The 24,660-nt window shown below is 34.8% G+C and overlaps 4 protein-coding genes across 6 annotated transcripts in view; 2 read left to right on the top strand and 2 right to left on the bottom strand.

The window, feature by feature from the left end:
- Positions 1-15,895, top strand: part of LOC116346086 (bicaudal D-related protein homolog) — a 42,911-nt gene extending 27,016 nt beyond the window's left edge. For all 3 annotated transcript variants that reach the window (XM_031775992.1, XM_031775991.1, XM_031775990.1), the window contains 8 exons: positions 12,782-12,904; positions 13,467-13,640; positions 13,794-13,982; positions 14,078-14,137; positions 14,214-14,403; positions 14,481-14,719; positions 14,799-15,056; positions 15,137-15,895. In XM_031775992.1, the coding sequence (XP_031631852.1) occupies positions 12,782-12,904; positions 13,467-13,640; positions 13,794-13,982; positions 14,078-14,137; positions 14,214-14,403; positions 14,481-14,719; positions 14,799-15,056; positions 15,137-15,277 (1,374 nt within the window). In that variant the 3' untranslated portion in view covers positions 15,278-15,895. The remainder of the gene's footprint in view (positions 1-12,781; positions 12,905-13,466; positions 13,641-13,793; positions 13,983-14,077; positions 14,138-14,213; positions 14,404-14,480; positions 14,720-14,798; positions 15,057-15,136) is intronic.
- A 256-nt stretch (positions 15,896-16,151) lies between these two features.
- Positions 16,152-17,045, bottom strand: LOC116346079. The gene is made up of 2 exons (XM_031775982.1): positions 16,762-17,045; positions 16,152-16,688 (listed from the first exon to the last, which is right to left on the bottom strand). Exons 1-2 carry the CDS (start codon positions 16,924-16,926, stop codon positions 16,152-16,154), a joined length of 702 nt encoding a protein of 233 aa, XP_031631842.1. The 5' UTR covers positions 16,927-17,045.
- Positions 17,046-17,163: 118 nt separating this feature from the next.
- Positions 17,164-18,088, bottom strand: LOC116346075 (actin-related protein 2/3 complex subunit 4). The gene is made up of 2 exons (XM_031775979.1): positions 17,963-18,088; positions 17,164-17,886 (listed from the first exon to the last, which is right to left on the bottom strand). Exon 2 carries the CDS (start codon positions 17,788-17,790, stop codon positions 17,284-17,286), a length of 507 nt encoding a protein of 168 aa, XP_031631839.1. The 5' UTR covers positions 17,791-17,886; positions 17,963-18,088; the 3' UTR covers positions 17,164-17,283.
- A 490-nt stretch (positions 18,089-18,578) lies between these two features.
- On the top strand, positions 18,579-24,464 carry LOC116346085 (protein CLEC16A homolog). Its single transcript, XM_031775989.1, is given in 10 exon segments — positions 18,579-19,711; positions 20,506-20,592; positions 20,866-21,458; positions 21,521-21,760; positions 22,013-22,015; positions 22,164-22,280; positions 22,376-22,834; positions 22,911-23,036; positions 23,097-23,742; positions 23,810-24,464. Coding segments are annotated over 10 exon segments (3,192 nt in total). The 5' UTR covers positions 18,579-19,082; the 3' UTR covers positions 24,102-24,464.
- Positions 24,465-24,660: the final 196 nt, after the last annotated feature.

Here is a 24,660-nt window from a genome sequence, read left to right as displayed (position 1 = left end):
ACAAATTCCTTTAGCTCATTGGCTGTTGCAATATGCATGTTCTTTGAGATTATCGAGCAAAAATTGTGAGCAAAAACAATAAAAATTATATTTTTCTATATATATCTGCGAAAAAACGTGTATTTTCTATGCAAATTATGGCTATGTATCTGGGTGAGCAACGTTAAAAATGATAATTCTCAAAGGCGATTGCAGTAGCGGTAGAAAAAAAGCACACTACTTCAGTCGGAGTCTTTGTTTGATTGCATCGAGCCCATTCGAATTGACGAAGCATAAACTGGCGATCGTTTTTATCGATGGTGTTTGTCTGTTGCGAACAAAGACTCTGTTTCTTGATTTGAACTCTATAGTTACGTTCATTACTCGCGTCATTTACGTTCATCTATCCAACAGCGAAAAAACAAAGCGATCAGAACCTTACATCAGTCAAAAAAAAAAGAATGGCTTGCAATGACTGGTAAGTTTTTGGTCTCGACGAATGGTAAAAAAGTTTATTAAAAAAGAACACACACGTTTTAAAGACAAGCATTTTTCACACAGACAGCATACAATTGCAATGAGAACTGAAACGTGCGGTCATAAATGCCTTGTGCCAATATTTATATTTACATCGTGTAATTACGAATTTAATGAGAGTTTAAAAAAAAGCGTTCTGCCGTGCATGTCTGTTGATCGATTAAGACGGAAAATAAAATAATATAATTAATTCGTGCGCTGCCTGATGAGTCATGTTGATGTCTACGGCTGTAAGGTAGATTGCGATTTATCGGAAATCGTGTTCAATTCGTTCACTGATTTATTCAACATGCTTGCGTTTTGTTCGGCGATCTTTTGCAAAACGTATCAAATTTTACACCGTGAAGGTTAATGTTAGCGGGTCGCATGCTAGACGCACATAGTGCGAAAAATGGAAAGCATCGAATACAAATGAAATGGAAAGAATTTTGTAGAAAATTGTCAGTTGAGAACCAGGTTGCCGAAGAACACCTTCGCTCGAATGAGAAAGAAGAATGAAAAGGCCAAAAAGTGAAATAAAAAGACATGAAGCGGAAAAGAATCGTGGTCGAGATCGAAATCAAAACAATCAAATCGCAATAAATCAATACAAATAAAGAAAACGATCGCATTATTATGGAATCCACATTCGAATGATTGATTGATTGATCCACGACGGGAGATTTTGGATTTTCGCATACACAACGATAAAACGCGATTTTTACGGCAAATAGCCGTTCAATAAACATGGCTGGCTATAATTGATTCGATTCTTAAGAGATTCTTTCTATTAACAGTAATGCACATGCAATCGTGTTTTGAAGAATTCCAGAATTGTGAGAATTTCTGCAATTTTCATGGAATTATTTTCCAGCAAGAAAGGTCAATATCAAGATTTTGTTTAGAAACAATGAATTTTTTAGCTTAAAATCAACATTGAAATTAAAGCGAATGTTTTTTTTCTAATTGTGCTTCTGAATGATTTGATATATTTACATGTTTTTGTTTCTCAAAACATCAAAATCAACCTTCTTCCTCGCTAAAAAAACATGAAATTTGTATCAAAACTTGAGTTTTATCTTTGCTTTGTTTATTCTCGACCCACAATTATCATTTATCATATAAAAAACGCTAAAATTATCTTTTATCAGTACTTCATGTTCCTTTTTTCATTTCTATTTTCTGTTCGAATCGTTTCCGATATCAAAAAATTGATAGAAATGTCTAAATTAGAAAAACCTCCGAAGAGTCGTCGGCCTTTTATAATTCAATACAACAACAATGAAATTCACGGGCGTTACCTGTTCTATCAACCTTCACACCGAATTGTTGAGCTCATTCTAGATGTTCGGTGAAAAAAAAACCCTCAATATAAACCTTATAATTTTGCGATTCAATGTCGTTAATCCAATTTATTTGAGTTGAGCGATGCATTTGTTTCGTCGATTTCGTTTATAGAATTTAATTTCAAAATAAATCGAACATTTCTTATCTCTCGGAAGGTGTTGTGTGTTTTTTGCGATTTTATCTTATCTTCAACCAACTTTCATTAAACATGCGTTTTCGTTTCAATGAGCAAAAGTTTTTATATTGTATATCGTTTATGATTGTTGCTGTGTTTACTTAACATTCACACAGTGAATTCGATTGATGTGTGTGCATGAACGCGCGCGCTCTGACTCATGTTTACTGACACGATTACCAGCTGTTTCACATCTCGCTGTCACTTCACTCTATCGCGTGTTTGTTTCTCTTTTCGACTACATATTCCCATACACACAAATTATCTTCTTCATTTACACCGTGCCATTAACTTACACTTGTTTATTGTTTTATCTCAGTCGCAAGTCGGCTCGAATCATCGCTCATGGCAAATGAATCAACTTTATATCAATTTTAATATGGTGTCGTCACATGTTTTACACCATGATATCAAAAATATTTGGCTTTTTTCGTTATTTCGCATTCTAACGGAAATGAAAGACACTCGATTTTCGTATATTTATAACGAATATGGTAGGCAAAATTTCGGTGACGAAGCAATTATATGCGACGAGAAGAAAATCTAGCGCAACAACACAAGCCAAGGTGCCACTTGTTGTAATCTAAGCACAAATCAACCATAATTTTACATACTGATTCAGTTCTGCATACAAATTAACGAACGATTTTATGGAAATTCAACCTAGAAACGAAATAATTCGTTGCGTTTTGTGTGGAAAAAATTTTAATTGAGAAAAATCTGAGGTGAATTTGATTGTTTTCACATCTCATACTCATTACAAATTTACAGAAGTGAAAAATGATCAAAACTCTCTTTCATTTTGTTGAAGTTTTTGTTGACCATCACTTTGACAACATTATTTTTGTTTGTTGTTTTAAGTCGATTCGATTTCGTATGCCTATGGTAACGATTGCTCGAAAAATTCGTAAGATCCGAACATCCGAAGTATCCGGTCCGAATTCTGTTCGAACCGAATTATCCTCAGGTCACTCTCTTAAAACTTTTTTAGAGGTCGTCGGTCGGGTTGATCGAGCGATCAAAACTCCGTTACGACCTCTGGTTTCGACCAAAATAATGTCATTTTCCATAAAAAATGGATCGACTTTCTCGTGAATTGAAAATACCGGAAAATACCTAGAAGAATAATGAATCGTTTTCGAGAGAATATTTTCTCAACTTAATTGTCAAATGCTAATGATGTCAAGCTCAACAAAAATTATTAATGAAAAGTAAAATATGGTTGGAAGTTTTTTTTTAATTGAAATAATCGAACCTGAAACTCAAATTATCAAAGAATTATAAGTTAGCTTGGTGGATTGCCTTCAATAAATCCACGGCTTATATAAATCCAAACTACCTTGAACTGACGTCATTTTTATGAACCAAAAAATTTCTCAAGTCTCCTTTCTCCGACTTAGCCTAATTCATCAATATCTATTGATATCAACAGTATCTATTGCAATATCGGTCCTTTCTCTCCAAATTTAAATTCACAATCGACACAATTTTGCCTCCTACTCACAACTTTGCTACAAAAACTATTGCCTCGATATAAATCGAATGAGAAGAAACTTAAGCCAATTTGACAGAATTATTATTAATTTATGATCGCATAATAATAACGAATTGCATCGTCAATTAGACGTGCCATGTTGCATTTATTCGAATGTACTGCCAGCGTTTGTTTATTAGACCAATTAAGTACAATGCACCAAATTGTCGTTTTTAATAATACCAGCTCAGTGGATCAAAACTCGGTTACAGCTGTGCATGGTATGACACGCACCATTTTGGGCACATTTAATTAATGAAATACACACAGTCAACTGTTATTATTAAACAATTGATAACAAAACGAGCTAAAACTTGACGCAATCGATTCGCCTTCACACGAATGGCATTTTTTCATATCTCTTGATTTATTATTGTGTCGGAGCGATGCGTACTAATTTCATTTGAATCGATTTTTGATATTGAATCGAAGCGTATTTTGGTAATAAATTGAATAAATGTTCATCAATCGGTTGACTGTTTGATGTTGTATGTGGAGTAGTATGCGTGCTGTGCTGTTCACACTTTGATATAATACTTCCACATTGAGCCGGATCTATTGTGCCTAACATATTTCATCGCATTTTATTGCTAACAGATAGAGCCGCTGCGTAGTCTTTAAGAACTCGGTGTAATACGTTCACTTAACAAACTCAGAACATTCTCTTTGGAGTAATTCTTTGAAAATCGTGCATTGCACCCATTCTAAGCCTATTTCAAAGCCGATTCTTTGAAAATTATTTCTAAAGAATTCTAAAATTATGCGGAGAAAAGAGTTCAACGTTGATTTAATGTTTTCTACGATTTAAATTCACAGCGTGTGGTTCCAATTTGATCATGGAATGAAGACTGAAATTAATTTCCACAGAACGAAGAAGAGAAGAATGTCTTTAAGAGAAAAAAGATGAAAAATCGCTAACAAATTGTCGGATTTTTTAAAAAAGAAATCTAGAGAGAGAACAATGTTTAGTAACAGAATAGACAATTAACATCAAATTGAGACATTCCTCTGCACAACTTTCAGTTTCAATTCAACATTTTGCTCTCGAAATTGATGCCAAGCGAACATTAACTACAAAATGTCCATTTAAAGCGGAATAGATGTCAACGACATTTGGCACGACAGCGACTTTGTGTAAACAATGAATGAATCTTGGCTTCTACGCTTCTTATTATTATTGTCCAGAAAAAACTTGGCATGATATCGAGTCAACTTTTGCTCGCTTCTGAAGACGATTTATTTTTAAGAATGATGATTTCTTAATTTCGCCATCACTATGCCTTGACCCGTTCAAATCGCCATAATAAATATGAAATGAGTAATAAACATAAAAAAGTCTCTGAGGCTCTCGTTAAAAAATCTGCTTGAAAATTGATGACTCGCCCCAAGTAGTGACGATTAGAACTGTTTCGTGCTTGTGTTGTTTTGATGTTAATTCGATCAAAAATGTCTTCGTTTGAAATATGCATCCGGTTACATCAGCAAAATTCAACTCGAGTTGAGCTCATCGTATGTTATGGTTTCTCTTTTCGTCAGAAGAGTGCTCATTCTGTGGAAACGACAACCAAAACCGCAGAGAATCCAAACAATGGCCACTATGTTTCAAGCACCTCTACTGAACAGACAAAAGAAACTTTGTTGTTTAACAGCATCAATGTTATATTGTTTGCATGAAAATTGGGATCGATTGTTGGGTAATCCTCAGATTCAATGTCAATTTGCGTGTTCAAGTGGATGTACGACCGGCACCGGAAATTCCATTGTTTTTTGGCGAAAATTATTATATTTATATTCTGCTGCAATGTTTATTTTTTTTAGTTTTAAAAAAGAACTCATTGAAATCGATTCAAATTGGAGTGAATGATGACTTTGCCTTAAAGAAGATAAAATGTAAAAAAATGATGACATTTAAACACAGCGGCAAAAAGAAACCTCTTTGAGTGTAAAAAAAAATGAATAAAAAACAAACTGCTTCGATTCAAGCCAAATTTCAGATTAGAAAAGACATTTTTCCCTCTCTAAATCAACTCGAACTTCAAGTTTTGTATATGCAAACCATGCAACCGGTTCATTGTCTCGTCGTAAAAATCTCGATTTGTTGTTTATTTCAAGAGAACAAGGAACTAATTCACGAATTTTAATGCACGACGTCAGCATTTCGCACGACCAAATCGGGACAATTGTGCAATAATTCCATTTATGTGCAGAAATATATGACTCATGCCTCTCGGCAATACAAAGCTAGTCTAAAAACGGTGAACAAACACCGAATATGAGCAATGGCAATTAAATGCCGTCTGTGTGATCAATTCGAATAGTAATTGAACGATTTTCTCATCTCAAAACCGGTTATCCGTTTTTTTTGTCCGGGTTCGTGTGGTTCGTGATCAGATGAGAAAAAAAGGTGATTCATTCGCTGCATTCTGATGTCACGGTTATCGCAACGGTGATGATCAATGCCCATATAAAAATTAACACACAAAAACCATCACATGCGCAGTTTATCCAGCCGGTTTTGAACTTTTTTTAAATCTCAGCACGCAAATTGACTCATTCAAACTCGATACAGCTTAAACTTGACAGTTTGCGAAAAATAGAAATCAGTTGTGAAAATCTCGGTTTTCTTTACAACTTCCACCCGGCTGTTTATGTGCCAGTGTGACAAAACAATCGCATCGCACGCTTTCATTTTTTTTTCTTTGCGTGCATTAGAGAGATGCATGAGAATTTGCTTTTGTATTCTAATTGGCACTTTTGGCACCACAATCAACTCAATCGAAGAATGCATTTGGAAATGAAATGAGCACTCCGAGTTTTTTGATGCATCACACAGTTTTTGAAAACTCATTGCTAGTCATAGAAAAATCTTTTTCTTCTTCTGAGAAGAGGGAGAAGGAGAGAGAGACAGAGGAAAAGAAGAACAATGCATTTTGAACGACACTTGAGTCTTATCGATCGAGGTATCATATATGAATAACGGAAGTGTGCATAAATTTACCATGTACTTGTATAATTACATCTTTTCGAAGTGTTGAACAGCTGCTGATTTGGTCAAATGCACACACATACGTACACATAAGAGACTCATATACGATCAAACCACGCAATGATCAAATAACATTGGGTTTTTGTTCATAAGAAGACCACAATTAGTTAACGTCTTACATTTTATCCGACATGAGCCAAGTCTTGAGAATGACTGACAATTTGTTCCGCATCACAACTTTCGGCATGGAATCTTAATAAATTATTATGAATTGGAGTTGATTTTGATACTTATTATTGTACACATTTCTATTCAACATTCAATTCATAAAACTATTGGTGTTTTGACTAAATTCATTATTGTTTAACGAGAAAAAAATTGAAAAAAAAAATTCGTTTTCAAAATTTTGCTGAAAATTGATCTTGAAATTGATGCTACAATAGAAAAGTTATTTATTTCTCACTGACCATGAACTTCTGAAAAGTACTCAGAAACAGCGAAAAAATGCTGAAATAATGAGTTTTGTTTCGAATGAATGCGTTTGAAATTTCTTCACATCGGTAAATCGTTCATTGAATGAAAATTAAGTGATTTTAGATTTGGTCAATGGATTTTAAGTTTTTCCAAAGACCTACTTTGTTTGTACATATCAAATTTTGATGCGCTATAGAAAAATGTTTTTTTTTTTTTTCAACCAGAAGAAAGAAAGTTCCAGGTGTTCTCGATCTCATTGAATTTTTCAAAAATAAATTTAATGTCAATTAACATGATAAATTCACGAGGCAATTTTAATTTATGGCTGGACGTCCCTGGTTTTATTACGGTTGGAAGATTCAAATTACATAGCCGCTATAATTACTTGCTCATTGCTCGAATTCACTTTCACTAATTGACACATGTGAACATTTTCTACTGCCGATCGATGCAAATGTTCGAAACATTTCGCTTTACTAATTACTTTGTGGAAAATTTCGGTTTCAGTTCATACATTAGTGCAATGAATAATAAACTCGGCGAGTGACTTAATAGTGCCACCTATTTAGATGGTATTATTTTCATAAAAAATGAATAAAAATTTATGTCTATAGCTAAGTACTCATGCAGTGAACGAAAAACCCCACCCGACCAATTGCAAAAAAGATTAAAAATTGCGTATTGAAAGTGTCTCAAATCATAATGGGCCGTCCGCAACGCAAACTCTCGCCCTCAAAATGCGATCAAATTAAATGTAATGAGTCTAATTATCCATTTGATTAATGCGAAAAAAAACTTCGATTTCTAAAATGGATGGTTAATTTGTCTTAATCTGAATTCAACTTTTACGAATGACTTCGCAGCATCGAAAGAGTTGAAATCGACACTGTGCTGTCATTGAATATATTCAATTTTTGTATGGAATGATTGATTACATTTGTGATGTAGAGCGCTCAAATAATTGAGAGGCATGGCTTTCCGCAGTGACCAGTACACGCTAATATATTGAGTTAGAAATTATTCCATTTCTACAGTCTATTTATAAATGGAAATGCCAATGCACTGCCATGACGCACGAACATCTAATACAGATAAGTTTTTTCGACATATCGATACGAAAGATGTGTATAGTTAAGAAAGTGTGTGATCGCGTTAAAAAAATTATTCATTTTTTGTATGAAGCGAGACTTCAAAAATACGTACGCGCATAAAAATCGAGGCAGGAATTTAAGGAAATGAGACATAAAATATGCAACAGTTGTGCATTATAATTTTTGTATCGGTAAATATACGAAAATAAGTATACTTTGTTTTACCGGTCTATAGGTGACACTGTTGTGTCTTGAAAAAAGAAATGGCAGATAAGAATAGATAGAAATGAGTTCGTATCAGTATTTTTACACCCACATACGAGGGAAAAGGAGAAACAAATACACAATTTGTTGGAAGAAGAAGAAGGAATATAATAACCACCGATTTTTATGGGTTATACCGTTTGGCGCCAATTTTTATCGCTTTTTAAAATCGACGATTTTAATGGGTCATTACTTTTACATTACTTTTACAGGGTGGCTTCAATATATATTGAGGGCATATATTGGACACATTCCAAACAATTCTCATCATGTATGTAAATACGGATTTATTCTTCACGAAAATTAACATGAACTATGGATCTAAAGATAGATTTGAATATGTTTTTTTGCCTTCGATATCATAATGCTCATCTTAAAGATCCTCCGGAGATTAGAAACAATTGTAGGGCAATTCTTTCCCAAAATTTTGCACAGAGAAAAATCTAGCACAAAATAGAGAGCTCCAACTGCAGAGAAGGTTCAAATACATGTAAATTGTCATTAAAATGGTCAAAAACTAACCGAAATGGCTAAAATAAATGAGATACTAACTGTGATAGTTCAAAGTTCGACCGTTCGCTATGTTTCTTCAAAAATTTTCCAATAAAATGAATTCCATATAAACTTTCGATATACCTTACGTTTCATAGTTTTCCATATGAAGGTTCCAAAAATTCGGAAGGTTTTTGCAAATATATTGACTCAAGGATAAAAGAAATCCTTTTTATTCCATCCAAAAGTAAAAAAAGTGATGATGGAAAATGTTCAATATTGCCTTCCAAATTCGCTCTACTTATTATTATTTTATGCGATTTGCGGAGAATCATTGCTATGGTGATATTGATTCCCACAACAATGCACAGCCAAGGAACACAGTGACACATTTCTGTGGAAAAAAACAAATAACATCGCATTATATACGCAAAACCATCATTCACGCAACTATATATGTCAAATTGGCAAGTGTTTGTTCTTTTGAAAGTAATACTTTGTGTTTACAAACACATGCCACCGAACAACATTCGCATTGCGATCTATTTGATGAAACTTCTTCCTAGCTTTTGAAGAGAAATGTGTAAACTTTGTTCACTTTGTGGCTTAATTGTTTGTATAGAAGAACTTTCGTCAATTTTTCAAAAAGAAAAACTTCTTTGAAAGTGGGGGAAATCGGCTTTTTACGCATTATAACAGTTCTTACGCAACTATCAAATCCAATTCCATTTATTCCACATGAAAAATTGTGAATTTCGTTGAAAATTCCGAAGCGCACAAACAAAATTCGTTCCACCAAATGAATGTTATTATTTATGAAAACGCAAGTGTTTTGTGTCGCGTCGTATTATCGATCAAACCGTCTGTATAACGTCAGCAGCTGATAATAAACACACGAATATATTAGACAAAGTAAATAATTTAAACAAAATCGATTCAATTCTTTTGCGAGCCAACAAAGCAAAATTATTCGCTGCTTAAAAATGTGATCTTGAAACATTTTTTCGCCTCACAAAAAAAACATGTGATTGTAACCGAAAAAAGTATAAAAATACTAAAAATTCAGGTGAAAATAATGTGAAAGAATCGGTCGTCATCGAAATTCCGTTCAGGTTCACTGCTCGATCAAAGACATTGAATTTGAGCCTTGGACTTTTTCTCGAACCACGTCGAAAGCAGAGTGTGTCACAGAAAATTGTAGCGTAAAAAAAATTAAAAAGAAAAAAAATATTGTTCGCTCAAGCCGCTTAGTAATTGACTGACAACAAAATGCAATTACAATCATAAACTCGCCCCTCTTCGTTTAATTTTACATTTGTTTCCGCTTCTAATGCAAGTAAATTAAACCCAATTGAGCCCAAGAATGTCATAACGACTGTTTTTGCTAATAGAAATGCCCCTACCTACCATAGCCACAGAAAAGTTGATTAAACATTGTCGGCGTTTTGTAAAATGCGAACAAGCGGTGCAATTGCCGTTATTGAAAAGGTCTCGTTGAAGGAGAGAGTGTAGTTGGCATTCGGTAAGGTCATTTTTTCGAATTGTGTTGTGCGTGTTGTTGACATTTGTTTGTCTTTTCTCTTTCACACACGAACATTGATATCATTTAGGTCTACCACCAATCGATTCATATGTGGTGCGTTTTTTTCGGTTTCGAGATTTCAAGCAAAATGAGAATTTGATGACTCGGCTTGGTATTTGGTATTTTATAACGACCATGAACTCAATGACCCCGTACCACGGCTCCAAGTCATGTCGATAATATTGAACAACTCGGAGCTTTAGATCTACATTCAATTGTGTATTTAGTTCGATCGATTTCAGATCGCATAATTAAAAACCAACCTAATGACTTCGTCGAATTTCGATGATTATTACACAATGATGGACTCACCCATTCTGACCAACGTAATTGTTGTACGCACATTGAGTGGCCAAAATAAAAAAGTGCTGATTCAAAAACGATTTTCACATGATGAAATTCTCGACTACTAACCGACAATTAATTGTGAACCAATTCGGAGTGTACGCATAAAAAACATTTTACCGAACCAAAATGCTTTGTTTGCCATCGATCATTGAACAATGCAATGTTCAGGTCGATTACCGTTATTATTGCCAAAGGAAAATATTCTCACATGTGTAACACAGCAATTGTCGATTTCAGTTAGATTAAAACGATATTTAAACACTTTATTAAAAAAAATGTATATCGATTCGAATCATGGGATTTTTGGGATGATCAATTTGGAATGTCGTACACCATTGTTTGCATACGTAAACGTTGATTAGTTAAAATGTTTATTTTCTTCGACAAAATTGAATTTTAAATTGAACATTTTAGTTGACACGTTCAACAAACGTAGCGGGAGTCTTTTCGAATCCGAAACTCGATTTTGAGCATTGATCAAAGTTCATTGGAGCGATTTTAATTTAGCCAAAGATTTCTCATTACTGTTACATTTTAAACAGTTTCTGGACCTTCCATCAACTTTAAACAATGAAAAGGTATTTGCTTTGGTCTTAACACCAAAGAAACACATGGAAAGAAACATTTTCGTTCGAAAGAATAGAAAAAATCCGAAGATAGAAAAGAACGGAGTGAAAATAATTGAATTTGATTCGCGCGTGTTCTAATTTCGATTGAATGTGGGAGAGCCCAGAGTTAAAACAAAAAGCACTTACATCATGTTTGCACCGCATTTAACGGGAGATCTTAATTAGTTACAACGAATTCACAGCCAAGAATGATTCGCTCCGGATGAACACGGAACAAGAGAATGCGAGCAAAAATTACACAAACAACTTCATTTGGAAAATCAGAAGTTTTTTTTTGTTGTTCACTGGATGGAAAAGATGCCAGGAAGAAATTGGTTATAATACATATTTTCAAGTAATAGAAAGTCTTCGAATGATGAGTAGGCACCAAATTTGCAATATGCAAAGAGAGCGCAAAATTTTGGCGATGGAATCAAAACATTCGACTTGATTCATATTTGAAACGACACAGATTTTGTGACTTCAAGTCACTGACATTTCGAATTACAATGTCAAATTGGAGTTGGAATAAGTGAAGAAAGCGACACATTTCAGTCATGCCCTAAAACAGATCCGCCAAAAAGTTTTAGAGAAAAATTCACCGAAACTCGTTACTTCAACTATTTTTGTAGAATTAAGCAGAATATCTGGCAATGTACTAAAAATTTTGCGAATTGTCAGTTTATAAAACCATTTTAAGCAATTTAAGTTGGTTTCAAGTATGATTCTATCTTTTTTTTTCTATTAAAAAAATGTGCAATGTTGTGCAAAACAATCAAAATCTTCCCAATTTCGCTCTCGAAAAAATGTTTTCCTTCCAAATTCGGTGCACTTATTATCTGTTCCACAATTTTTCTTGTTCTCGCTTCGTCGAACGCGAGCGTAAATAATTTATGTGCTAGTTATTCGCATGGTCTTTTCATACTTGATCACAATGTATTGAACAAAAGAAGTCAAAAACCGTTGAATTGCGTAGATATTGAGAGTATTTTATTCGTTGTTGTTGTATCAAAAATAATAATAAATCTCGTGCTGCCACCGAAGCGAATGATGCTTGTTTTGGCATTGTTTACGGTGTCTTGCTTGAAATTGATCGTCTATCATGAATAACTATTATTCCTGCTCATTTCACTTCGGTTTATGCGGGTTTATGTGTGCTTTCTTTTTGTTACATACCCCCGTCAACTGTGTGCGACAACAACCGACTCTTTATGTGTCGCGAATTGATTGTGAGTCGGTATTTTTTCTTCTCGAGAAACAAATCCGCTTTTTTTCTAATTCTTTGATGCAAATCGTCGATTACAATCTATTTCTCATCCGAAAAAAAGAAAAGAATTGCTGCACTGTTGCATATTAAACTAATCAAGATTATCTTTTTTTTGCAGTGTTTGGAACAAGAGAAGCATATATTACGGCGAAAACTGTCCGAGGCTGAAAGTGAACGAGATTTACGTGTACAGGAACTGGAATCCGATTACAATGATCTGAAATCAAAGCTAATGTCACAGGTAAAGTGTGCAAAAACAGAAGAATATATGTAGTCAAAGACATGTAATTGCATCCCGGCTCTAATGATTGCACCACAAACCATCATAAATCACTCTTTTTCTGCTCCAGCACTTTATTTTGGCGGCGAGAAAGAAAGTGAGCTGCGAAAATCATCGAACCAAATAGCGAAAAACTGTCAAAATATTTGACCAATGTGATGGTGAAAATCGTGCAGTTCGTTCTTGTGTAATTTGAAACACAAAGGCCTCGGGCGCAACCAAACGAGTCTCTAACACGTCTCACAATTGACAGATACCGCTTTTTTTACTTTTATTTTCGATGAACATGCGAACAAAAATGATTCTTTTTGACGAATCGAAAGTTTCGTCGCACTGAACGTGCCATTTAAAATTCATAACTTTCGCCCCGCGCGCGCAAAATAACTATAACAAAAAAATATATTGAGTGCGATTATTCATTTTTCGGTTTCGCTATTCTTGACAGCGCACATTTGATGAGCATGAAATGATCAATTTTTGACTGAATTTTTTCTTCTTTTCTGTGGTTCATTTTATTTTGTAGGAGTCATCGGTGCGGCACAATGAACGAGAAAAAAACGTACTGGTCGATGAATTGGCATCGCAAAATGCACGGTTAACACAACAACTCCAAGCAGCCAACCAACTCGAAGTCCAACTCAATAACAAATTACAAGAATTAAAAAGTCAATACAACATTCAACATCAAACGTTACAGGTAAAACGATGACTCTATTTCACAATAATAGCAATTGTTTGGCCATTCTTTTTTTATTGCACGATTTTCGGAAGCGAAAAAACACAAGTTGCAAACTTCATCCCAAAATGATGTTATGTAAAGTAATGAGATCTTTTTTTTCGTCGCATTTAGAATCACATTAACGGGCTGGAAAGTCTCAAAGATGAACTGAATATTATCACAAAAGCGAAAAATGAACTGGAGAAACGGCTACAGACCACTGTCATCGAGAAGGAAACGATATTCTCGTCGTTGGAAGAAGCTCTCGATCGGATACACACACTTGAACGACATGCTAGGGAACAAGAATCGAAATTAAAGGTACAAAGACCTTGGAAAATTCATCAAAATTTGGATTTTTTAGAGTTTTTTTGAGAATTTTTCTATTTTTTTTTTCAATATTTCTCTATTCATAGTCAACGACACAGCACCTGGATCGAGTGCAAGTAGAAAACAATGCGCTGTATGAAAAATTAGTGAGTATCGCCATTGAATTATCGATTTTTAGGTAAAAAAGCAAAGGAAATTAAAAAAAAAATCAATCATTTTCAGGGATCTATACAAAATTCGCCACGACATTCGTCATTGATGAATGAGATGGAATGTGATGAAGACCAAGGAATTGGTGACAGTAATAAATCATTAAATACAATCGATGCAATCGCCAAAGAAGCGCGCACTGTGTACAACCAATTGAAAATGCTCCATTTTACGCTGAAGGGCAATCACGACGGTGATTCGGGTATGTTTTTCAAAATGCACAACCATTGGAACAAAAGAGTGAAAATTAAAATGTGAATAAATTGTTTTTCGCAATAGGATTACATTCAGACCTGTTCTTGGGTTCAGCGGATCAGTCTTCAACGAATCAGTATGATTCAACTGAAGAATTGCATCAAGGCATGCTCTCTGCATTGACGGATGACATTATCAATTTGATCATGAGCATGGATGTGGTTCATTTCAAAACGATGCTGGACAAGTCAAGAGCCACAAACCAAGACCAAGAAGAAGAATTACGCCGAAGACAGACCAACATTTCAGATTTGGAATGCAAAGTAAGTTCTGATGACATTCAATTTTTTTTACCTAAAAAATCAGGCCAAAATAACTAAAATGGAATTGTTTCTATTCTAGTTGTCGGTGATGGAAGTGGAATTACGTAGTGCCTTAGAAGATCGTAACCGAGCTCAAGCGGATGCGTCCGAAAGTAGTTTGGCTCAAGATGATGTTGTGTCACAAGCGCGTTCCGATCGCGATTCGGCAATACAGCGACGAACAAAGGCTGAAATTGAATTAGCCAAAACTCGTGTCGAACTCATGCAAGCAAACAGCGAATTACTCGAAGCCATTAATCAAAAAGTTGAGCTGTCGCAGCAATTAGAGCAGTGGCAGGTTTGTAGACCAATCTGATCAGATTTATTCAAACAAAACTCCAAAAAAGCAAAATTACTAAAGAATATTCTTGATTTCAGGTTGATATGCACGAATTGTTGGAAGAGCAAATGAAGCGTCAGTTGGAGGATAGCCAACGAAAGAGTAAATCAGTGGCCGTTCCAGCTGCCCCACCAAAACCGGCATATTCACATCTTTTGATGCGATTATTCCAACGATAAACAAACTCCCTCCCTGCCTCGTCGTTGTAATTTCGTTTTGCGCAACCGAGCAAATGTCGTTCTGTTTTAACTGAGGAAAAAATTCCGTCTGTTTTTAAACATTTTTTTTGTTCGTTGATTATAAAACCAAATCTCACTCATACTTTTGGAACTGTGCAAGCGATATAATGTATTTTTGCATTGTATAATTTATTATTTGAAATTAATCTATTTTGTATTATATTAACGCTTAGTAAATAAGAAGAGTGATTTCAAGTATTGGTTCGAGACCAAATGTTTGCCTGATGAAAGTATTTCGTTTTTTTTAAATCTCATTAATTTATTCACATGATTTTGCCGATTTTAGGCAAAATGACCAACATTTGTTTGAAAAAAAAAAATTGTGAGATTTTTTACATATATATAAATTTTAATCTGTGGTAAATTATATATCAGCCTTTGATCAGCTGCCCCAACCATTATTCTCGTCTAACGTGTTTTTTTTTCTCAAATTAGATTTTATTTGGATTTAAATAAAATTAAAGAAAAAAAGCATTAAATTGTTATATCCGATTTTCGAATCGCATTTAAACACAAAACTGTACAGTTTTTTTTTGCAATAAAATTTAAATTATTTAATCGAGGAAAAAAATTCAACGAAAAAATAATTATTCTATAAGAACAAAAATAAATAAATAAATAAAAAAATTATTAATTGATTATGTGGTTGTTTTCATTTTTCGCTTTGATACATTTTTTTATTTAATTTTTTTTTCAGAATTTTTTTTTTTTGAAAATTAAATGAAAGAAATAATTTTCAAAAATATTTTTTTTTTTATTTTGAAAATAATTTGAAAAATTTCCAAAAAAGACAAAAAAAAATCGTTCAGTTCACTCAAGATTTCTCATCTAATTCACAGAGCAATTTATTTAAATTATCCATTTTAAATGTCAACTCTTCCCGTATGCGTCGTATACAATCTTGTCGTTCAACCGTTTTGATGGCCTGTAACATTTCCAATTTTTTGAGTTGTTTGCACTGTTTCGGTGCTTGTGGCTTATATTTGATTAATTGAATTTGATCGTCGATGAGTTTGACAATGTTCTTCTTGGCCATTTCCATGAGATTCAATACTTGTTCTGGATTATGATTTAATTCAATGCTAACGTTGCTTGAACTACATCCCGCGCCCAACCAATCAAATGTACATTTGTTCGAGCTCCTTGGATCGGAACTAATTCGTGGTAAGTGTTGGTTGGTGTCACCATGCTGTTCATAAAACGTTGTGGTGACTATTGGGCTGCAATTTGATTCGTCTAAATTTCCGTGTGGCGTTTGATTTGTCGATGCACCCTTGAAATCACTGTAGTTGATTACATTCATCAAACGCTCCGAGAGATTTGTTGGACTTGACCAATTGGTTCCGTTTGACTAAAAAAAAAGACGAAATAAATGTGTTTCGGTGATAGTTAGAAAAACTTGTGATTGAAATAGTGTGTATAACCTCTCTTCTGCTGTTTACTGTCCTCAAATCCATCGATAGCTTTTTCCGAATCTCAGTTGGTTCCGCATTCTGACCAAGAATTTTATTTATATCATTGACTTTCGATTGCCAATTTGCCATCGGCATTTTTCTTCCACCGCTAATCAAAAAATCTGTACAAATCATGGCTACTACATTTAAATACGTGTCACATTGTCAAATGTGATGAAAAACAATCGCTGTGTATGTATATAAAGATTTAATAATTGATTTTCACATACAATTTCAAATTGGCTTACAAATACTAGAGATATTAATCATTTTATAGCTTATCAAATCTACTGGCATTGACACGACGGGAATCGTCGTGTGTGTGTGTGTCTTTTCAAAACATGAAAAATGTATAATTTCTAAAAAAAAGAATTTTTTTTGTGAAATGTATTGGAAAAAGGTTGACCCTAAACTTCTAAATTTGATGCGTACTGTTAAAGTTTCAGTTATTTGCTTCAGTTGTGGGCTGGCTTCCATCTGTGTCTTCTCGCTTTAGAATCTCTTCAAAAACTCTTCCGAACAGATACGTGCCCGTGAATTGACCGCCAATTTCATTTCGCTGATCTCTTTGTCGATTTCCTCCATGAAATGAATCACAAAATCGACTAACTTATGCTTGTACATTTGTTCGGTGTGGAAATTTGTGATCAAAAAACTGATGTCATAGCCTTCAATTGGTTTACGGCGTAGAATGACAAAATTTTCGGCACGCATCATCATGAAACGGGTGAATTTGTGACACAAAATCTTTTCAATTTCGTCGGCCTGCTTGACGGCAATCGAAATACGAACAGAGTTCACGCTGCTTTCGATTAAAACACGTTCTTTTTCATTGCGCGATATGACGACCGGTGTTAAAATCAACTCTTCACTCGTTCGCACCTCCACCTCCGGCTTGTTGTGACGCTCAACCACTTGCGATGAGAAATTTGTTAAACACATTGCCGCCGTCAATGTATGACGAACAGCAGTCAAATACGGCTTCAATGTTGTTGACATCGCGATTTTGTCCAGAACCAAACTATCTTCAAAACACAATGACCCGATTTGGTATTTGGCTCACGCCTTTTTAATAGATGCGATCTGCTTCAGTTGCTACGGATATATATTAGGAATTGATGAGTTTTTTGTGGAAATTTAGTGATTTTGATGCGATTGTAAGAAAAATTACCTTTGAAAAATATAATTAGAATATACCACAGCCGACGGTATTTGATGACCAACAAATCATGAATATGATTAGAGAATTCGCTGTTTATGAGTCAATTTTGTACAACCCACACGCATACACTTTGAAATGTCAGTCAGCATTTTTCGCTTCACTTTCCACATGTACCCGTTTTTGGTGTATCTCGTTCGAGACACGATTAAGTACGCAGTACTTTAATGTGGGATATTTTTTCATTGGAAGGTGTCTCCGCGCATTTTTGTAACTGAATTTATTCTTTTGGTTAAATTGAGAAATTTGAAAGAAGAAGAAAAAATTATACAAAAATAATTGATAGGGGAAAAACACTAAAAAAACGAAGAAAACAATTTATTCCATTGAAACAACACGGAATGTTGTTTGTTTTAAGTACTTAACAGCTGTTTTGACGTATATTGCATGTCGTATGTATGCAACGAAGGCTAACCGAAGCAAAACTGTCCATGTGTGAGTAACACTGTCACTTTAGAGTGGCGTACTCCCATTTCATTGGACATTTTAATAACATGCATGCATCGAAGCGAGACAACCATACAAGAATATCGCCAAACGAAGTGTCATCGTATAAAAACAGTCAGACAAAATAGAAAACATACGAGCCTTCACACGATTTTTTGTGCTCGGCCAAAGAGAAAAAAAATATATCGAAAATACTTTCATTAGTTGCGTCGCAACGACAAAACAAAATTTACTTTATTTTGTGCGAAAAAATTCGGAATTTGTGTTTAATCTGAAAATATCCCATTCGAAAAGTGTATTTTTACATTGAATTCCACAAATTGAATGTAAAGTCATGTAATCGTGTGTGTGAAATAAAATTGCGTATTATTATTGTATTTGAGTTATGCAAATATATTTAATTGAAGCAAAAGATTTGATCGTTTAAATGAATGAAAAATGACACTTCGAAAATAAATGATTGTGATGAAAAATAAGTGTTTTCGTGTGTTTGGCCAACAACAACAACAACATATGTGAATGTCCTTCACAGCAAAAACGTGATTTAGGCTCAGGTGTGCGTCGACATTCCGAATTACAACAACAAATCAGTCATTCGACGCACTCTTTGTTTGGTTGCTGAAAAATGTTTCGCAGTCGCAGTTGGTTTGGCTGGAATAAGCCAAAGAATCGCCTCTCATTGGATCATCTGAAGTATTTGTACGCGGTTCTTGAGCGAAACACAACAGTATCCGAGCATAATCGTGGTTTACTTGTCGAATCGCTGCGATGCATAGCCGAGATTCTGATTTGGGGTGATCAAAATGATTCGTCGGTTTTTGATTTTTTCCTTGAGAAAAATATGCTCTCATATTTTTTACATATTATGCGACAAAAATCCGGCGGATCCAGCTTTGTATGCGTTCAATTACTACAAACATTGAATATTTTATTCGAAAATATTCGCAACGAAACATCTTTGTACTACTTACTTAGTAACAATCATGTCAATTCAATTATCGTCCATAAATTTGACTTTTCCGATGAGGATGTTATGGGATATTATATTTTGTTCCTGAAAACATTGAGTCTTAAACTCAACGTACATACCATTCACTTCTTTTATAATGAACACACCAATGATTTTCCACTTTATACCGAAGCTATTAAGTTCTTTAATCATCCGGAATCAATGGTTCGCATCGCAGTCAGAACCATCTCACTTAATGTTTACAGAGTTGAAAATAGTAATATGCTACAGTTTATTCGTGATAAGTAAGTTTTTTAAATGATTTGTACTCAAAGTGTGACTCGGTTTTTTTACTAGACATTTTGATGACCCTTTTTTATGAAGATTCTTTAATCCAACCTTTTGTCATTCACGTAATCGACGTTGCTTATCACTCAGGTTTTTGGTTTTTAAAACATGAAACTGTGATTTCGCTGGGTGTTTTTTTTAGATTAAAAGGGTGGAAGATGGGCGGCAAACCGAAATTTATACAAATGACATATATTTGGACAAAAACCGTCAATAGAACACAGAAATAGAAAAAGAGACACATTTTGTTTTGTTTTATTGATTTTTTTCAATTTTTCGACATTTTTGTAAGCGAAGAAGCTAAAGAATTGCTTATTCCAATCGTCTACGTTTTTGTCATGAATAATTCATTGTTTTTGTGAAGAAATTTTTTGAAGAAAACTTATTTCGTTTCATGGCAAAATATTTCAAAATTGAAGAATTTAGTGCCTTGTTTTTGGACAAGTGTTTTCACTCCGTATTTTATTCGGTATTTAATTTTCGTTTGATCTATTTTAATAGAACTCTATCGTTCGCACACATGTTGCAACCGCATTGGTCACACACGTGCCATAGTTATCTATAAAGGAGCCGCCAAGTAATTTGTTTTCTTATCAGCGGTTGACTTAAAAACTTTTATACACAATTTTCGCTTTTTATTTTCCAAAAAAAATCGATTAATGATTAATGTATTCATTGAGATGCATGTTTACAATCAAGTTAATATGTCGTTGAAATTAATTTTTATTGCTTTAATTTTCTTTCATTGCAGAACTGCCGCCCCATATTTTAGCAATTTAGTGTGGTTCATCGGTAAGCATATTTTGGAATTGGACTCGTGTGTTCGCAATGATATTGAGTAAGTTGACACATTTGTTTTTCGCTTGAATTGCGTATTTCACACACTGAATATTCAAATTTCATTTAAAATTGAACTTGAAACATTTTAGCTTGTAGTAGTGTTTTTTTGCATTTTTGCATATCATATTTGGAATGCGGAATTTTCCATTGGTAAATAATTTATTTACCAAAAATAAATAAATTCCATTCTGTTGTATGCAAAAAATGAAACAACACCAATTAAGAGAATCAGAAAAAAAAAATTCTAATTGCAATTTTTCTTCATTTTCAGTCACCAATCACAACATCGTCTGTCCAATCTTGTTGCCGAGCATCTGGACCATTTACACTACTTGAATGATATTTTATGCTTGAATATACCTGATTTGAATGCTGTTTTAACGGAGCATTTGTTGCACAAGCTATTTGTTCCGTTGTATATATTTTCATTGACACCGGCACCGCCCCCACTATCAATGGCATTGATAGCACAGAATCTAGCGGCCGTTCTCAATAAAACTGTTGATATTGATATCCAAGAGATGAACAATCCGCGTGTATCGTGTGTGGTGGCATTGTTTTTATTATCGTTGGTATTTCTTGTGATAACACACGGTCCGTTAGTGCATGCATTGGCTTGGGTCATTTTAAACGCCGATCATAATGTGTTTAAAGATGGTGCCGGCGAAGTGTTGAATGCGTACATCGAGAAAAGGAGTGCAGTTGCACTGGGTTTTGCGCAGCCGGTTGAGAGTTTGGAGCAGGCGCTCGATGGATCGTCGACACCATCACCAACCAATGAAGTGTTTGACAATGGAGCGATGGGCGAACCAAGCACCTCCGATGCCGCAAGTCGACAAGCACAGAGACTTTCTGTGGGAGAAGGTAGATATACGCTTAATTCATATAAAAATAAAAGATTTACAAATATTTTGGTTTTATTTCAGCCATTGACGAATCAACAGTCGCCAATCAATCAGCGTCCATTGACATTGATGCGATGAATATCACCGATGAAGAAAAGGAAAAATTGAAAATAAGTTATGGTGAAAGTGCAAGTAGCACCCAACCCGATGCCTCGAACCGTCCCTTTTTAGACACAGTATTATCAGCGCTCGATTGCAGCGAAAATGACTACCTCGCCTTACTTGGTCTATGTCTTATCTATGCATTGGCCAACAACAAAGGTATTATCATCGTGTTTATTAGTGCGACTAAACTGTATTACCAATTATTTCCGTACAACATCTTAATTTTAATCTTAATACTTACAAAAAATGACTAATAATTTTGCTCATTTATGTCTTTTTCTCCACATCATACTTTCTTTCCATTTGCTTTACTTACCAAAATTGATGGCTTTCTTTTTGTTTGCGGCTTAATTATCAAAATTCATTTTCCACATAATTTCGTCACTATAATTTCAATGTCAATTATAGTCGGTAAGAATTAGACAAGATTATTTGTTTTTCTATTAAGTTACTTTAGCTTTGCATGCATCGTATGATAAAAACAAAAATGATTCACGCATAAGCACCATGTTCATGCCTACTTTTTTTGTTTGGTTGACATTCATCAATCACATTTTAGGGGTTAATTCAAAGTGGCTGGATCAAGTACTCGGAACCCAGTCGAATGTAAATGCCAAATATAAAACTGTACTCATCGATCGATTGCTGCAAATCGTTCACATCTCTGGACAATTGTGTAAGTGACCGCCAAACCTGCTGAATCTTCTATAAATCAAAATCAAGGGTTCTTTTATATTTTCAATTCTTTCCATTTCTAAATAAAAACCTCAGCAAGCCGTATCCGTTTGATAACCATGGAATTAACGCTTAAGCTGTTCGGTCATTTTGTCAAAGACGAAAATGAAATCTACAAATTAACCGATTCACAGCACAACTCCATTCAATCAGCCCGTCATCATAGCATGATTGTGCTGCAAAATTTCTACAAATCAGAAGACATATTCCTCGATCTGTTCGAAGATGAATTCAACGAGATGACCAAATCAAATTTGAATGTTGAATTTTTATGCATGGATTCAACGATTTTATTACCACCGACCGGTACGCCGCTTACTGGTATCGGATTCACACGGCGACTACCATGCGGTGAGGTGGAGAAGGCCAGACGCGCCATTCGAGTATATTTCTTGCTGCGACAACTATGCCAGCAAATGAACTATGAAGAAGAAACGGTATTACCGTTGACCAATCACAGTACATGCATCAATATTGATAATATTCTTGATTTGAGTGAGTCTGGCATATTTTTGTCAATTTTTTTTTTTCGAAAAAAATCAAAATAATTTTTTTTTTTTTTCAATTTTAGATAACAGTGATTTGATAGCATGCACAGTGCTGTTGAAGGACGGTTCAAAATATCGGCGTTTCCTTGTGATTGAAGCTCTTCAATTGGTGCTTGTAGAACCAGACTCAAAGCGACTGGGATGGGGAAGTAAGTTAACTCACGTTTATAAACGATTTTCAAGTTATTGATGTAATCCTCTTCTTACAGTCGCTAAATTGGTTGGTTTCTTGCAAGACGTTGAAGTAACCGGTGACAAAGATGATTCACGTTGTTTGCATATTACAATTCATCGTGGCGGTGCGACAACAAATCGAACGCCAATTTTATCAGCTAAATTCGTATTTGACGATCATATTCGGTGTATGGCGGCGAAACAGCGTCTGACAAAAGGACGTACCAAAGCTCGACAGAAGAAAATGAATCAAATCGCACAATTGCTGGAAATAAGCGATCAACAGCTAAAAAGTACGATGGCACCCTCGTCACCTGGTATGGTGTTGCCAAGTTTACGCCCCGGTTCGACATCAAAGACAACACGTGAACATCGTCCGCTATTTTCGACAGCAAATCGAGTGCCCGGCGTTGCGGCTGCATTGCGACGGGAGAGTATGCCATCGGGCAGTGTGAGTCGAGTTCAAATAACTCATAACCGATCGATTGAACGGTAAGTGGGCTTGTCCCTTATATTTATGTGCAAAAACAAAAATTTAACGCAATTTGTTTTTCTATTCAGAGAACGATCTCCAAGCATTGCGGTTGGTGGAGCCAAATCTAGGGATACATCGCGTAATCGTGCGAATGGCAACGGTAAAGTTCGATCACGTGAATCTAGTCCGAGAACACCACGACCAAGGTTTGTATTCAATGAAGAAAAAACGTTGAAAATATGTAATAAGAAAATTTACAATGTTTCTGTTCAGATCTGAGGAAATTCCCATGGAAGATTTTCGACAATCAAGAAACTCAAGTCCATCATCGCGTTGTTCATCACGAGCTGCATCACGATCACATACACCATCACGATTGGGTGCTAATGACATAACATTGTCAGTGCCCGTTCAAGAGCATCAATCGCTTGCCAATAGTCCAAATCTAATAGCCGTCGCCGTCGCGGCAAATGCAAGTTTAACCGATGAAGATACGAGCAATGTCAATTCCATAGAAACATCATTCATTGCACCAAAGAAAAAAGGTGCGATTGAAACAGTATAAAAAGAGACCTTCGAATTAGAATTAAAATTGAAATCCGACTTTTTTTAGAGTGAACACTTTGAACAGAATCTTCAATATTTATTGATATGAAAAAATTAAGTTTTATTGAAATGGAGATGGATCCATTCTACCTAATATGCTTAAGTCCAGTAGAAAAATCAGGTTTAGTTTAAAATCTGGTGCAAGCAATGTAGAGAAAAAAAACAGAGATCATTGTTTAATTTGTTACGCTAATTGATATTCATTACGATGAATAATGTAAAATATTCACAGAGTGTTTAACAAACATATTTTAGAATTATAAGACGAAAACATTGGAGATTTTGTGACAACAATTACAAATAAAGTGAAGTTTTTTCTGAATTTGCATTCTACTCTCTTAGTCAAGACTTGATTTCGGTAGGTTTCACTGAAAAAAATCAAACTTCTTCAAATGAAGGTAAATTAAATGCCAACTGCTCGCCAGCTTATTCCTTGAGGATATTGAATGCATCCGTAACATACAACCGCACTTGAAAATATATCTATAAACGATTTTTTTCGTATGGAAAAATATACA

Source organism: Contarinia nasturtii, unplaced genomic scaffold (assembly GCF_009176525.2).
Source record: "Contarinia nasturtii isolate CC-2019 unplaced genomic scaffold, AAFC_CNas_1.1 Cnas_scaffold_1426, whole genome shotgun sequence".
NCBI lineage: Eukaryota > Metazoa > Arthropoda > Insecta > Diptera > Cecidomyiidae > Contarinia > Contarinia nasturtii.
Note: the sequence above shows the minus strand (reverse complement) of the source record. Positions and strands in the feature narration are given on the sequence as shown.

Excerpts from the sequence above, each read along its gene's own strand:
- LOC116346079 (XM_031775982.1), bottom strand. The coding sequence starts at position 16,926 with ATGATTTGTACAGATTTTTTGATTAGCGGTGGAAGAAAAATGCCGATG. Across the intron at positions 16,689-16,761 it reads CAGTAAACAGCAGAAGAGAG|TCAAACGGAACCAATTGGTC; the intron begins GTTATACACACT and ends CTTTTTTTTTAG.
- LOC116346075 (XM_031775979.1), bottom strand. The coding sequence starts at position 17,790 with ATGTCAACAACATTGAAGCCGTATTTGACTGCTGTTCGTCATACATTG.